Source organism: Eleginops maclovinus, chromosome 21, assembly GCF_036324505.1.
Source record: "Eleginops maclovinus isolate JMC-PN-2008 ecotype Puerto Natales chromosome 21, JC_Emac_rtc_rv5, whole genome shotgun sequence".
NCBI lineage: Eukaryota > Metazoa > Chordata > Actinopteri > Perciformes > Eleginopidae > Eleginops > Eleginops maclovinus.
Genome location: NC_086369.1, coordinates 14,892,781 through 14,909,357, shown reverse-complemented (window position 1 = coordinate 14,909,357; position 16,577 = coordinate 14,892,781). Strand labels below are relative to the sequence as shown.

At 42.3% G+C, this 16,577-nt stretch overlaps 1 protein-coding gene across 1 annotated transcript in view; it reads right to left on the bottom strand.

Moving 5' to 3' along the window:
• cntnap2a (contactin associated protein 2a) overlaps positions 1–16,577 on the bottom strand; it is a 243,676-nt gene that overhangs the window by 12,008 nt on the left and 215,091 nt on the right. Inside the window, exons 20-23 of the mRNA XM_063912533.1 lie at positions 13,114–13,350; positions 8,904–9,137; positions 8,113–8,246; positions 112–205 (exon numbers count right to left, since the gene is read on the bottom strand). Coding sequence (XP_063768603.1) covers positions 112–205; positions 8,113–8,246; positions 8,904–9,137; positions 13,114–13,350 — 699 coding nt within the window. The remainder of the gene's footprint in view (positions 1–111; positions 206–8,112; positions 8,247–8,903; positions 9,138–13,113; positions 13,351–16,577) is intronic.

Below are 16,577 nucleotides of genomic sequence, written 5' to 3'. Positions count from 1 at the left end.
AATTTGCTCAGTCCCTTCTCAGAACAGAAACCATCACAACATAATTTCTTCATCTTAAAAGAAAGTTCATTTGAATCCATACGGTTAGGTATAGTGGCCAAGCAAACTCACCGTAGACTTTTCCCAGGAACAGCGTCTTGACCAGGTTGAACTGAGTGTCGGAGGCGTCTGGGAGGGTGTAGCTGACAGGAGGGTAGTGGTCCAACTGCAACAGAGAGAGATAATACATTAATATCTAGATTTTTATAGAGAGTCTAAGTCTAAAAGCACTGATCACAGCCTTGTTGAAAGACACTGAGCCTGCATCAGCACATTCAATAAGATGATAAAGCAGAGAGGGTATTTATTGGCTGCCAGCTACAGCTACAACACCGCAGTACTAAAAGTAAAGTGGCTCTCTCTTGTGGACAAAATGTTCATTGCACTTCTATATTATTCCCAAGAAGAGTGAAATATCGTATTACTTGAACACTAGATAACCCAATAGCATCTCCAGAAAGCCGGATTCAAACATCATACTTATGCATATTAATTATGTCTCTTTTTAACTTACTGAAAGGTTTTTATGGAGAAGCTTTTTCATGCATGTCATATATCGTTGTGGTAATGCTGCTTAGAAAAGACAGAATTGTGCTATTTTATTGTATTAGAGTTCAATTGTACATCTTCTAAGAGACTTTTCTAAAAGAATACACAAGTTGCATCCATATGGTTTCATATAAACAGTCTCTGAACCAGAACATGTGACATTATCTTAAAATAAAAATCATGATTCTCTGATTATTCTCTAGAAATTAGGAGAAATAATGGAATTTAATCCTCATATTTAATGGTGTCAATATCTAATTTCACACTATAAAGCCAAACCAGACAAACTGAAAACATCTTTGTTTAGTCAAGCTCGTCACTGAACATGAAGGCGATCCTCCCTCCTGCAAACAAACAGCTCCTCACCAGGCCTCCAGGTAAAGGATCGCACATTAATTAACACTATTTCTAAAGTCTGCAATATGTTCAAAGCAGTTTCTGAGAACGTAGAGTAGAGAGAGAAGAAGAAGAAGCATCGTGTTTACACAGAGGAGCGTCAGTGGAGATGTGAGGGTGTGATGGAGGGAGGGAACACACAACTTTAATATCCCTGCAACGTAATTAACTTGTTATTGCTGTTTCACTGAAGTTCTCTAATTAGCTTGACGGCTGCAGTCGGTGCAATTGACAATAATTATTTCAGCCCCACAAATTGGTACACACACACACACACACACACACACACACACACACACACACACACACACACACACACACACACACACACACACACACACACACACACACACACACACACACACACACACACACACACAAACCAACAGTTGATTGAAAATAATGACTTTTGTTCCATTAATGTGCAGAATAGCAGGGAGCTAAAGGGTTGAGATGTATATATATGTGTGTGTGTGTGTGTGTGTACTTGTTAAGAGGTTTAAATCCGAGTGCTCCCAAACAGAAAATACTCTACTCTCCCACCTCTCCACACTATTTCCTCTCTTTTACACACACACACACACACACACACACACACACACACACACACACACACACACACACACACACACACACACACACACACACACACACACACACACACACACACACACACACACACACACACACACACACACACACACACACACACACACACACACACACACACACACACACACCCTAATTTGATTCTTTCCAGAGCCACCGTCTCAGTGGAGCAGTGTGTGGGTTTTGTTTTCCACGGTGACTGGAGGGCGGGATGATGGGGCACAATTACATTTCGCTCAGCTTATTTACTTTTTATCTGAGAAAACAAATTGGCTGCACAGTCAGGGAGGGAGGGTCTGAGTCTCCAAACCCCACAAAAGGGTCCACAGAGGAAGAAGAAACCTCAAACTTTGTCAATTACAACCGCAATTATTGGGATCCTTTTCCTTTTACGCTGCAACACTCAGACAGCGCTGCTGGGGCCTCTTAGGTTACACAGCTTACGTAAGCAAAGTAATCAGGCTTTAGACAAAGAGAAAATTAACAACGGGTGAAATCTATTTCCCTAACTACGTGCTTAAAATGAATCTAATTTAGCCAATGTGCTGTATATTAACCAAAGTACTTTACAGTGCACTGAGAACTTTAAACTGGAGGCAGCTCTGTTTCCTTAACGACGTCTGAGGGACTAATAAGACTCACTTCACAGATTACACTCCGGAGATCCCATTTTCTTCTTTGTTTTACTCAAATAAATAGAGTGACCTCATTATCAAGCGAACAACTGAGTTATTGTCTTTCCCCTCACAGCTAGAGCCATTTACACAACTAACACAAACCACAGCAGCAGCTATAAGAGAAGGGAGGGGAGGGGAGGGGAGAGGAGAGGAGAGGAGAGGAGAGGAGAGGAGAGGAGAGGAGAGGAGAGGAGAGGAGAGGAGAGCAGAATAAATGAGAGGTAAGAAAAGGAGATTTAATGGAACAAAATTAAAGGAAATGTAAGTGCAGGTGAGGAGAGGGAAAAGGAAATGACAGGAGATAAAAGGATTCAAGGAAGGAAAGGAAAGGGAAGGAAAAGAAAGGAAAGGAAAGGAAACTTAAAGGAAGGAAAGGAAAGGAAAGGAAAGGAAAGGAAAGGAAAGGAAAGGAAAGGAAAGGAAAGGAAAGGAAAGGAAAGGAAAGGAAAGGAAAGGAAAGGAAAGGAAAGGAAAGGAAAGGAAAGGAAAGGAAAGGAAAGAAAAGGAAAGGGAAGGGAAGGATAGGATAGAAGAAGAAAGAAAAATGAAAGTAGATGGAGAGGAGAGGAGAGGAGAGGAGAGGAGAGGAGAGGAGAGGAAACAGGATGAGATCCTTTGTGTCTGCAGGAACTCCTCACTTTGAGAGATTTGAGAGAAAGTGAATCCGGAGATGGGAACACTTTCTGATCTCTCCTTGATCTGCCTTTGATATCGCGCTAACCTGACGTTACCTCACAAACGGTTTAAACAGCAAACACTCACTTCCTGCACGGCTGTGTGTGTGTGTGTGTGTGTGTGTGCGAACTTCAGCAGGTATTTGCAAATCCAGTCTGCTGGGGTTTCATGACTTAAACGCATCAAAGTGTTATTTTATTTCCGGTCTGCTTTCTTTATCTGCATACATTACCCCTCTCATCAGCCCCCTCCTCTGTTTCCTCCTTTTCTCTCAGTTTCCAATTACTACACTCCTACATGTCTTCCCACTTGTTCTCCGCCATGTCTTTAATCTAAACAGTCTGTTGTCTGAATGCCTTTAAGATTAGCCGCAGTGATAGCAGAGCGGTGAGGCCTCGGGTAAACACTCTCTTCTACTCTGGAAACTGAATTTGATCCAGCGGCATGACTGCCTCTTATTGCACCTGACTGTCTGCCTCCCCTCACGCTGTCATACCTCAGATCCAAGCTGCTGCAACAAGCCCTCAGATGAGCATTTACAATGATATAATAATGGGATGGTTAGGTTTGGAACAAAAAGGAGATGTAATGCTCTAACAAAAAGTAATTAGCAAGTGTTCATAATTCAGTAAGATCATTAAGAAAACCGCCTGTAGGACAGCTTTGGTCTGCCTGTAGATTATGATGATGGATTGTGTTATTATATTACATTATAGATTAGGCAGCATTTTTAATCAAGTCCAATTAAAGACTACCTGTTCTTTATTTCATTATTTCATTTTCTGCAACTTTTCTCATCATAAAGCTTCATTTCCTTTGCAGATTTGATGTTTTATTGCTGTGCATTTTTCATTTAACTGCCCAAGAGCATTAAAATAAATCCAATTAGCTCCACCTCTTACAACTACAGCAGAAAAGAGCAACATAAACAATAACAATATAGCATGGAAACATTTTCAGGGGTAATTCTACAGCAAATACTTTTCGAAGTGCATTTTGCTGAAAAATACTTATGTACTTGCAGTAGGGAACACTTTTACTTTAGTGAATTATTAAACTGCCTCTTCCACAATTGAACAAAGGTCTGGGGAACCAAGCACTGTAGAGGTTTTGAGAAACATGTGCTTACTTATTAAAGGCCTAGCGGAAATGTTTACACAACACAGACCAATTCATTATAATTTCTAAGCAAATACAGCATGCTTTTTACACCTCTAACAGACACTGAGCAACATTCATCTGTCGTGTTTCTGGCCGCAGTTTCATGTTTGTAGTCTCAGAATCCTAAGGGGAAATATGTGTGTCTTCAGGTTTTAAATGCTCTACTTTGTTTCTTTGCTGTCGGGCGTTGTGTATTTTGTCTGCAGCTTTGCACTTCATTGGTGGATTTTGGCATTAAGGCAAAATACAGCTTTATATTGTCTGTGTTTGCTATTGTTCGAGAACTGAGTAAGCAGACTAATTACTTTCCCCCTTGTCTTGCTCAGTGTTCCTCTTAGCCGTCCTCCTGAGCAGTCTATGTCCCGCTCCTGTGAGCTGTGGCTCCCGGTGAGTGAATTAACTAAAAGTCCTCAAGGCTGTAAGAAGGTAGAGGGCAGGAGAGGTGTTGACGAGACTGAGAAATGTGGATTTGGTAGAGCAGCAGTGTGAAGCCTTTGTTGTGCGATGACCAGACGAGATCTCATGTCTGTTGGTATGCATGTCCACGTCTGTTTACCCGTGGATAAGTCAGGCAACAACATGGAGAAAGTTCTACTCATCAAAGCTATCCTCGTTAGCACACCTGATGCCTTATCTGTAGACTTCATCGGTTGTCTCTGTTCCCACAGTTCCCTCGTTGATTTCTCCTTTATTCCTTAAATCCAAACGAACACATCATGCCCACTCCTGATCCTCTTAGTTTTCTTATAACTCTTCAAAGGGAAGCAGTATTTTAAGTTACTTAAAAGGACAATCATTTAAAAGGTGTTCAGTATACGGGCCGGGACTGCTGAGGCAAATTAAAAGACCTAAATATATCTTTCCATCACTTAACTGTTAATATATATATATATATATATATCTTCTCTTTGTTTATTTATGTGCAATGAATGTACTATAACAACATCTCAATTTGGGATCAATAAAACACATCTAATCTAATTTAATCAATAACATTCAACGGTATTTATGCTATTTAGAGTGGATTAGGAGTGGATTTGGGTATATGCAAATGAATATTTCTGCCATAATTAAACAAAATAAATAAGAATTGGTTAAAACATGATAGCCTAATACACTCTAAATTGAAAGACCTTGCAAGTAAAACATGTGGAATGGTAAAAAATAGCCAAGATAAATTAAAATTAAGTTCATTTTTTGAGGAAAGATGGGAAAATGGACGAGGTTAACAACACAAAACATTATAAATAAGCCTCCAATAAGATGTGACGATTAATGTAGGTGTTTAATGGGGGTTTAAATTTTCCTCTGCATGCCTGTAACTTCATAAATCCTTAAAATGCAAAAAAGAAGTTAATATTCCAGTCACGGACTGCCCACAGGGTGGACGATCAATATCTAGACACAACCATGTGTGATCGACCAGTGGAAGAAACAGTGTGTGTGTGTGTGTGTGTGTGTGTGTGTGTGTGTGTGTGTGTGTGAGATGAGCGAATAAGCAGACAGTAGCTCGCTCCCTTCCCTCTCTCTGCCACTAAACGGGGGATGTGTTGTGTTGAAGTGCTCCCTGGGGGATGATCAGCAGCCGCAGGAGCAGATTTGCTCAGAAAACGAGGAGGATTCCTATTGGATGTTTCACTTTTTAATTTTCTTTCTGTCACGATGCTTCACCCTGTGTGTGAATGTATGCGATGAGACTCCAGAGGGGAGGGGGCCACTAGCTGTCTACATGCAATGAGAGGCAGGAAGGGATTAGACTTATGAAGCAGAGAGGAGGAACGATTATTGGTTTGCAAACGTACTCTGATTCATCCTGGCACTGGCTTTATATTTCACCGTAATGAAAGCAACCCTGAAGGGGCTCCTTTTCCAAAACCAAGGTTATGTTTTCAGTTCAGTGTTTCTGTTGGTCGACTGGATTTTGGAAAGAACGACTTGCCTGATTTTTAATTAAATCGTTTTTTATGTGTTAAAAATTCAGTTAGTAAGGACATTACATCAAGAGAATAAACAGCGCAGAATGAAAGCAAATAGCTGGAATATTGATAATAATTAATAAAGCAAGGTTATGCAAAATGATTGATATGATCCTCTCCCACAGTTCCTCAATAGTGCAGAGGCGAATCAAGGGCTCTGTTTAATGCAATGCCCCCATATGTCCACTAGGGGGCGAGCTGTCTCTCCATAAATGTTAATATGCATCTAAAAACATGTTGATCGTATAAATATAAAATATATGACACTTAGAAAAGCGGTACGTGTGCAGCAAAGATGTATATGCAATGCACTTAATGTGTGTAACATCCTATGTTTATATTCTTTTAGTAGCAGGTGGTTTTATTATGGTATATTCTAACGTATTCTGTATATTTTAAATAGTGTATTCTACAGAGACTATATCTCTCATCATGTGCTATGGCTTGTTTACATGCAGCTATAGCAAAACATCCCCCGTTTTGGATGAATAAAGTATATCTAATCTACTGTTCTGCAAAGTATTGTTATCTAATCTAATGCCACAACACATGATGCACACACACACAGATTTAGAAGTAGAGATTTAATTCAAGTTTTTCCACTTGTTCTTTCTGGTTCTCATTTAAGCCAAAGCAAATCTCCTTTCTTGGCGGACCATAAACTGGCAAAAAAAAATGTATTCTGATCTGAAAGCAACCGATAACTGGGTTTCACAGGCGGCTGCCATCCATTTAGAGTCCTCCTTAAACTGCAGCCTGCAGCCAAATCGGAGCATTTCAGCCCAGAACAAAGTCTGTAATAGTTTAGCTGAATTCTCACTCCATCCCTGACAGATACGGGCTGAGGCTCGGCTGTATTGATCTGCACACAAACAAGCACACAAACAAACCAACGCACACAGACACACACCAATGCATGTGCACACATATCTATGGCGCAAACAAATTCCCATGCTCGAGCACACTATCCTGCCCTGTCACACACACACACACACACACACACACACACACACACACACACACACACACACACACACACACACACACACACACACACACACACACACACACACACACACACACACACACACACACACACACACACACACACACACACACACACACACACACACAGATCGATGCTCTCTCTCTGTTGCTATACTTAGGCTGTCTGCTGGAAGTGGATTAACAGTGGCAGAGGACAAGCACTCTCATCTGAGCAGGTGACAGAACAGGACACTTCTCTCCCCTCTGACTTAAAGGGGAACTTTGGTATTTTTCAACCTGCACCTATTCTCGTATTTTGTGTCTAATGGGGACAACTCTTTTTTGAAATTGGTTCAGTATTGAGCGCTGCAGCCAATGTAATCCTTCGTCCTCTAAAAGTCTTTCTGCAACTGACAGGCTCAGATTGCTAAGTGTCTGAGACCTTTTTGGAAAGGACACTACAGAGAAATAAAACATTGTTCTTGACCTTTTACTTCATCCACTGGGTTTGCTATTGTGTCTAACCAAGTATCGCTCGTGGAGAAATCTCATTCTGAAATCTCCCATTGAGGAGACTTGTTGCCAGAAGAGAAGAGTTGAAACGTGAGTCGGAGCGGAGAGAGGAGTGTTGTCAGAGCATGTTGTGCTGGAGTACAGCAGAAAGCATTACTCCAGATTTTCCCTGGTGAGACTTGGTTAGACTCAATAACAAGCAGACAAAATCGAGCAAAAGGTTCAAAAGAGAAATTCTCCTAAGGGTCCTTTCCCACGATGTTGTCAGACAATGATGATGTTGACAGATGCAAAAACAAACACTTCTAGTGGACTTGCACTGCCGTCTGAATCACTGCTGCACCAAAGTTTTGAAACTAAGACTTAGAAAAAGTTGGGAAAAATGATCCAGGTTTAAAAGCCTGCAGGTTGGATCTTGAATTTAAAGTGCTGGATATGAACCAACAGTCTGAAATATGTGACCAGATGTGTATGTGTGTGTGTGTGTGTGTGTGTGTGTGTGTGTGTGTGTGTGTGTGTGTGTACAGTACCTGGATGGTGATGCTCCTGTCGACCCGGGACATGTTGATGCTGTGCGGCTGCCCATTGGCCAGGTTACGCTGGTCCACGTCGATGGAGAAGGGCTCCTTCAGGCCTCCCAGGTTATAGCGCACCTGAAGAGAGCCTGCGGACAAACAGGACAGTGATCAGAAACCTGGTCTGGTTTTATGAAACGTCACACCTCTGCTTTTACACCTCTCTTAAAGAATTACACACGAGATCTTATCTATAAATACCTGAATATCCATAATTAGTTGGTGTTTTGCTACTTTATGTAATCTTCTTACTGAAATATTCTGATTGAACTGAAAACTCAAGGTCCAAATGTTTGTTTTTGAAGTGTTGGCGCAAAGAGGGTGAAGGATAGAGGGCGAAATCCGGAATGATTCATTGGCCCCCAGCTTGACAGGGGATTATAGATAACTACTGTCCCAGGGCCCAGGGAGTGCAGGGGCCAGAGCATTTCCAGCCGCACCCCCGGGCAGTGTGAGTGTTTAGTAGTTTTATTTTCGGAGGCTGTGCATCGATTGCTAAAACGCTAGATGGCACTGTCAATATTTTATTGCTCGTATTTTATCAAAGCCCTTAGCTGCCTGTCAGCGGCTCAGTGGGAGGCCGCAGACAGGGGGGGATTTTCGTGGAGATTATAGAAGTTTCCAAACTGCGCTGCAAGGACAGTCTTTAAAAATGTACTTTGCAGCACGAAACAAGTCCAAGCTGACTTCTGAGTGGTGAGCAACTTCCACAAATGTGTGTGTGTGTGTGTGTGTGTGGATCTTACCATTCTGCCTTAAAACCACAGCCAGATAATCCTGCGTCTTGGAGCTGACGTACATCAGGATAGCAGGAGCATTGGATGTGCTGAAACTAAAGGCCACCTCCTCCTTTGTCAGATTCACTTCATGCGGCGTCAGCTGGTGTGTCAGGATCTTTGAGTCTCTACTGGCTCCTGCTACTGCTTCGGGCAGGAAGTTGTACTTCACCAGAGTCCCGGCCTCAAAGAAACCCCCGACATCTGGGTGGGTGAAAAATACAATGAAAGCAGGTGAGCACACACAGTCAATAATGACTTTTTGTTGATGTGTTTATACCACATTATATGATAACAAAGCCAGGCAACAGATGCATCTATGCAGAGAAAAGCAGACATCGAGATAGTCAGACAGAAACAAATGAAAAGAAGAACACCTTCCATCAAACAGGAGCCACAGGGAGGCACTCATCAGCTCACACACGCCAAGACCCAACAGGGTAGACATATTAAATGGCTGGAGAGAAAAACACACACATAAATATGGCTGTGTTCAGGAGGTGGAGTAAAGTGGGTGTTAAATTGCTGTGCTCCAGCATCTGAAAGCAAACAATACAGTGTTTACCCGTACATTAACAGACCTAATGGCATATTCCAGCCTTTCCAGGAGGGTTATTGATTCTCCTAATCAAGTGTTGAGAGAAAGAACCTTATTTTTCTCAGGTTACGCTTCGAGGCTCCTTATTTTGGTTTATGTGTGTGTACGTGGGCACGAATGCACGATGTCTGTGTGTGTGTGTGTTACTGAGGAGAAAGGAAAACACAATGTGCGTGAAATGAAAGAGAATGATTGCAGGGAAAGCAGAGAGTCTGGGATTGTGTGTGTGTGTGTGTGTGTGTGTGTGTGTGTGTGTGTGTGTGTGTGTGTGTGTGTGTGTGTGTGTGTGTGTGTGTGTGTGTGTGTGTGTGTGTGTGTGTGTGTGTGAATGGAATATTTTTGGACATATCTGCCAAAATCTACACCCCTTAGATCTAACAGATGGTTTATAACTTGAAAATGGGCAACTTCTCTGACTGGTATTGTACAGGCAACCCTCACTTCTGTTCAGCCACTCCACATTCCCATCCTCCATTCTGCGCTGCACTGCTATAGTTTTGAGCTCTGGAAGTCTGGAGGGACCCATTTTACCAATTGTTCTGCGTTAACCAGGCGGAAAGCTTGTGAAGTTCTCAAAAAGCCTGCTTCTCACTTCTCTTTCTGATGCACAATTCTTCACTGTCTGCTAAAAGCCCCTGTGCTCCGGGGTATTAACCGAACCAAACTCAAATCAGTCAAAATGAAGTATTTCTGACAGAGTAGCACGCTTGATTAAATTCCTTAACTCTGGTACAAAACAATACACTGAACAACAAATCAACATTACAGCCTCAATATCTTTGGACTAAAGACAGAAAAAAGTTTGCTTTGTACCTCAGCTATTTTCTGTCAGGTCAGATATTGCATATTAGCCACCTCTAACACTCCTGGCTCTGTGTCATAGTAGCAAGCTAACGTTAGCAAGGTTAGCTTCCAAAAGTCATAATTTAACATGCAGGACACCAGTAGACAATCCTCTCTGAATTAAAGTAGTGTTTAATTTAAAATGGATACATGATGTACAAATGCTTGTGTTTCAGAATTGGAAGCATTTCTGCTTTTTATAATAGGTAAGAAATATCCGGTAGAGCTAACCTGGTTAATTTGATATCTGCTGTATTTGTGAAAACTGAATTGAAAATATTTCCAATTTACTTTATAATTGAAAAAATGTTTGCAAAATATTATATTCTCTGTCTTTGGCATTTCATTGTGAACTTATTGTGTATTATAAAGAAGTAAATAAGTACTAACATGAACTTTCTATGTGACTAACTTGTGTTGCAGTCTGTTTTCATCACTATAAACTCAGTCTGAACGTCACAAAGAGCTTGTGCAACAGGCCCTCATGTTGCTACCCAGTTATCTTTAAAAGCTATTCTTATATTTGATCTTTATTCCAAAACCCTTCAGAGTGTGTGGGGCCTTTGTGTAACCTGTCTTAGTCTTAGCTGAGAAAGAAGAGAGACTCTGACTCGCTGCCCAGAGCCTCGTCAGCAACACACACACATCTGTCTGGAAGCATGAGAGGGAATGAGAAACTCTGCTCCAGGGCAGGGACTCTGTGTGTGTGTGTGTGTGTGTGTGTGTGTGTGTGTGTGTGTGTGTGTGTGTGTGTGTGTCAGTGCATGAACAAGTTTTGGAAGGGGAGCTGTGCGAGCATGCAAACCTCTAGGTATGTACGAATGTGTGTGTGTGTGTCCATGTTTATGTATGTACAGTTCACGACGGCTCCATGTGACCCTCAAGGGCAGAAAAGCATGAAGAATGAGAGTGTGTGTAATAATAATACTGCAGGGTCCCCTGAGCAGTGTGTAAATGTGGATACAATGGAAATGCAGTATGCAATTATGGCTGGTTTCATGCATTTTTCACCCGCTGAGAAGACGGAGAGAAAGGGGGAGACATTTTTGGAGAAAACAGAGGCTCGGAGAAATGAAAGAGGAGGGAGGGAGATGTGAGGAAGAAATGCTAATTTAGAGAGGGTAAAGGAGGAGGAAGGAGGGGAAAGACAGGAGGAGTAGTGAATAAAATAAGTGGATGAAATGGAGGAGGGGATTCAGAGATGAAGGAGGGGAAATGGAGGGAGGGAAAAGGTAAAGGAGAGGAACAAAAGAAGCAACAGAGTTGGAAAGTAAAGTAGAGGAGACATAATATTTAGATAGGAAGCGAGGAAGTAGCACAAATGGAGCAAGGAAAGGAAGAGGTGCAGTGTAGATAAAAAGGACAGGAGTAGAAAGGACGTGAGAGGAGAGAATGAAAAAGAACATGTGGAAGTCCTGGGAGAAAAAGAGGAACACAAAGAGGAGAGAAATGGAAACAAAGAAGACTGGAAGAGGATTTAAAAGGAATAAAAGGAGGAAGCATAAGAGGAAGAGGAGTTGCATGTCATGCACAGGAACAAACAGACACAAGGGTGTGCTCTCTCCCTTTCATTGTCTCTCTCTGTTTCCCTGACACACACACACAAGAACACACACCCTCGCACAGACAGTAATCTCCATTCTCTAAACCCTGAAATGATTGGTTATGACAGGATTCAAAGGGGGTCCTCTCATGTTTTACGCTCACATACCAACACACACTGTCAACCTGTTTCCTGATCCTCACACACACTCACACACAGGCACACACACACTTTGCTTTTCTGTCATCTTGTCACCCCCCTGCCAAGAGCACAGGGGAAAAAACACTATTAGGCTTTAGGAAACAAATTAATTCACGTGTCGGGGATCAACTCCCTGACTGGGAGCTCGCAGAGCGCCTCTGACAGTGCCGCTGCTCGCCCCCCCAGAGCATTTAAAAAAACTTGTTTCAGGAAGTAGAACTTTAATGAATCCCTCTGACAACAAACACCATGTTGAAGCAATATGTGCAGGAGCAGTGTGACATCTCTCATCTGCAAACTTACAGAAACATATTGCTCAGTGAAGCGACTTGCATTGGGTTGTTTTTGATCTCTCCGCTCTGCACAGCTTTAGCATTCAGTGAGAGCACTCTGAAATCAGGGAGAATTGGTGGGTAAGCACAATATCAGTCCAGATCGATAGCTTTTATCATAAGCCCAAAGACTGTCCGAGCTTCCAGACTGAATGGTAAGTGAGGACAATCACAGCCAAATATCACAGTGGGTTGTCAGGCAATGCAGCCCATTGAAACACATCCACTCCTGCAGTAATCACGGCGCTGTCTGCCTCTGGCTTTGTGAACTAAAGAGGAACTATGCCAGTGATACACGGCTTCATAAAGATGCCCTTAAAAGAGAGCCTGAAAGTAATAGCGGAGATATTATCACTCAGTGTGTCATCCTAAATCTCAGAAACAGAAAGGTAGTTTGTAAGGTGAGAGGAATAAAACATATTAAAAACATCCTTTATCAGCTTCTGTTAGATGCCTCGGGGAATTGCAAAAATCCCCGCAGTGCTGGCATAGGAGAAATAAAACCTGGCATAAAATGGAAAGCCCCCACAAAGAGAGATTGATTTGTCTTGCAATTGAAGTTTTGAAGATGAATACCAGCGCATGATGCATTCGTGGCGTTTATAGACCCGTGATCTACCTTCGACTGGAGACTGAAATTGTCGTTCCTTAACTGCCTCTCACCTCTGGTGCAGAACGGGCCGTCGTAGGCGGTGTCGGTGCAGTCACACAAGTATCCGTTGTACTTCTCCACGCACTTCCCTCCGTTGCGGCAGTACATCCCGAAGCTGGTGCAGTGGCCTTGGCATCCTGGTTTGACCCCGGGCGTGACCTTTGCTCTTTCTTCCAGGTCCAAAGTGATGCCGTTCATCCGTAGGGCTCGGATACATCCCAGAAACCCCCGCTGACCCCCTGCAGCACCTGAGGAGGTAGATCGAAAACAAATACAAAGCAGGTAGGGAGGTGAGATAACAGTCAGGGTCACAGAAGACATTTTCCAATGTAAGAGTCGGTTTTAATCTCTTTTGGTAATATCCCAGCGCCCGGAGGAAGACACTGATGTCACGCTAATCGCTCCGACTGTGACGCCGCTCTTGAAGCAACCTTCAACTCGTTTGATTCCTTCACTAATTAAAACAGCCTAATGAACACTGCGTCTTAATGAACATCTCGCAAGCATACACTCGGAAAATAATGGACAAACATGCAACAGACAAACACACACATTTTAAAACACACCTCACACTGCGCACCTGATCCGAACCAGTCAATAGAGGCATTAATGCTTAGCCTTGGGGTGTCGATAGCCATTCCTCTAAAGTGCCTCCATCGTCATTCTGGCCGTGCACCATTACAGTCTAACTACCCATTAACTTGGACAGAGTGGGGGTGTTAAACAGATTCATGTGCAGCTGAATGACTATAGCAATAAACACACTCATAAACATGCACCCACAGGTATAGACTCCACCCGCACACCCACAGAGAGCGGACACACTGTATGGATACAAACACACACAAGTCTGGGAAGAGAACACACACACACTGTCATTAACAAGAGCCGGGGGGCCTTTTAGTTATTAAAACCCCTCCATTGCATCCTTTAGATTACAGAGAAGTGTCTATTCAAGGAGACGTGATGAGGAGAGCAGACACATCCTTAAAAGCAGACTTTTCACAGCTCTGCCGCACACCCACACACAACACACATCCAACAGGACCGTAATACATGTTCTAGATTTCCTCCAGATAGCGATACATATCAGGACGCAGACTGACGTTCACATGCCTTCTCCACTTTCCTTTCCCACACAGGGTGCGACTTTCAGTAGACTTGCTAATTAATCTATTTTGTACCTCTGATTGGCTGGAGGTTTCTGCCACCTGTTTACCCAGATCCAAATCAGTCTGTGATTAAACGGACAGCCGGCTCTGAGGCCTGCGGAGACCAGGGCGGACACGTACACAGGTACACACACAGCACTCACACACAGGTGCATACACTTTCTGTATGGTGTGTAATGGAGCTTAGCTGATTCTTACTGAATTAAATAGAGGCTTATACATATGTTTGTATAGGGGTTAAGGCCGTCACAATATCAGATTTTCCTTCCTGATCGTGACCAAATAATAAAGTGTCAGCAGGTGGAGAGACGTTGTGTTACCGTACAACAAAAGTGCTTCACGGAAATCCAGCCACAGTAAAACACGAGTAGTGTGTGTTCACATTGATTTACTCTTAGGTGTGATGTGCATGGCTCAAGGGCATGAAACCCTGTAATGATGTGCTAATGAGGAAACATTGTATATTCATTAGGTTATAGACATTAACACATGCACACATATATTCAGGCCAAATTACCAATTAGAAGAGAAATCGTAAAATGTGAACCTCTAACCTTCACTGTGTGCAACTGTTATTGTTTGTGTTGATTTTATATCACAGAGTAAAGAGGAGAAATAATGAGTAAACATGCAGTATGGTCTGATATAAAGTACAGTTAAGGGAACAGACATGATGCATTGATATGTACCTGGACAGCTGTTAATCCGACTTAGATGCATTACTTATGTTTACTAAAATCAGCTTTTTCACATGGTACTAAAGACATTTGAAACCTTTTGGGGGAGTGAGATATTATCATATAATAGTGCTGAAATGTTCATATACTATCTCTCTTAGAGGTCCATAATGTATCTCTGCATTGTGTTAATGGTATGCTATGAATAAATAAAACTACCGCATCACGGACGTATGCCTCTGCAAACAATTGGATTTGCAATTGCCGTTATTGTCTGTTCAAAATGTCCCCTCTTTATCATGTTATCTCATCCAGCACCTGTGTTAAATTGTCATAATTAGCATAGAAAGTATTGAGTTATTGCCAAACACTTGTTAAATGTGGTCACAGTGTCCTTGACATTTTCTCCAACGAAATCTAATCAGTTCATCCTCAAGTCAAGTTGTCGTTTCTGTCAAAAATGATAGAAAGTCCTTCCAGGCGTTCATGAGAATGGTGGGAATAGACTGACACAGAAGACAATTTCTTAAAAATACCAACCTGGCTAAACTTTAATCACCACTAGTCTGGAGCTGCAGCTAAATCAGATGCAATAAACCTCATTTTTTAACTCGAGGTGAGGAACATGTTTGTGTGTCACACAGACGTTTGATTATACTCATTAAAGGTTACCTACTGTCTTGGCAGGTGAGCGATGCTGGTTTCCCTGTGACAGGTGTCACACACATGCAGAACAAGCAACAAGTCGATCCATGCAGACAAACAAAAGAAGGAAGGAAAGAAAAAACAATCCAACAGAGAGAACATTGAGTAAAAACACGCAGAAACATAAATAAAGCAAAGTATGATAGTGAGCGTTAATCAGAGGAACAGATGGTGCCGTGCAGGGAATAACACGTGGCATGATTGATAGCGGTGTGAAGGTATGGAGTGAACTGGAGAGGTAAAAGTTAACAGAGTGAAGTCGACGACAGCCGGCTGATGGTATAACATTTACTCTCAGGGCCATTAGAGCAAATGAGCCACTGTGCAGTAAACACTAAAGCAATCAGATGCTTGATGAGGAGCATATTGATTGAGGAGCAGATGATGCAGCGACAGATATGAGAACGGGATCAGCAATATAAAGCTATATTATATCCCTCCTGTGAGACGATGAGAAATCACGATGAGGAGCTGATTATTTTTTTAATTATTTCAAGGTGTCTGGGTTGCATCAATTTCACTCTGAGAAAAAATGTGTGAAGTGGCGGGGGGTGGAGAATCAGTCGGGTTCAGATAGAAATCCTCCCCACTCTTTCCAAATCTCTCCATCAAACACAAAAAGATCTCTATCTTTTCTTGATGTCAGAGGCCAGATCTGAAGCACTTCCCTTTAGAGTCGGGGTCACTTCCTGTGTAACTCCTCAAAGCAATCCTGAAGGTAGGATTTAGCGGGGATTTGAGATCAGATATGAGACGGTGCAGACACCTCTTTGGCTGCTGTTACAAAACCTGCCATACTCTCTCTATATCTTCCACTGTGAGGTGTTTTTTTTTTGACAGAGAACAGGCCTCCTCTTGTCTTCGTTGAATAGAAAACTCAGAATACACATGCAAATGAGGCCGAGGCGCTATCTGGAAATC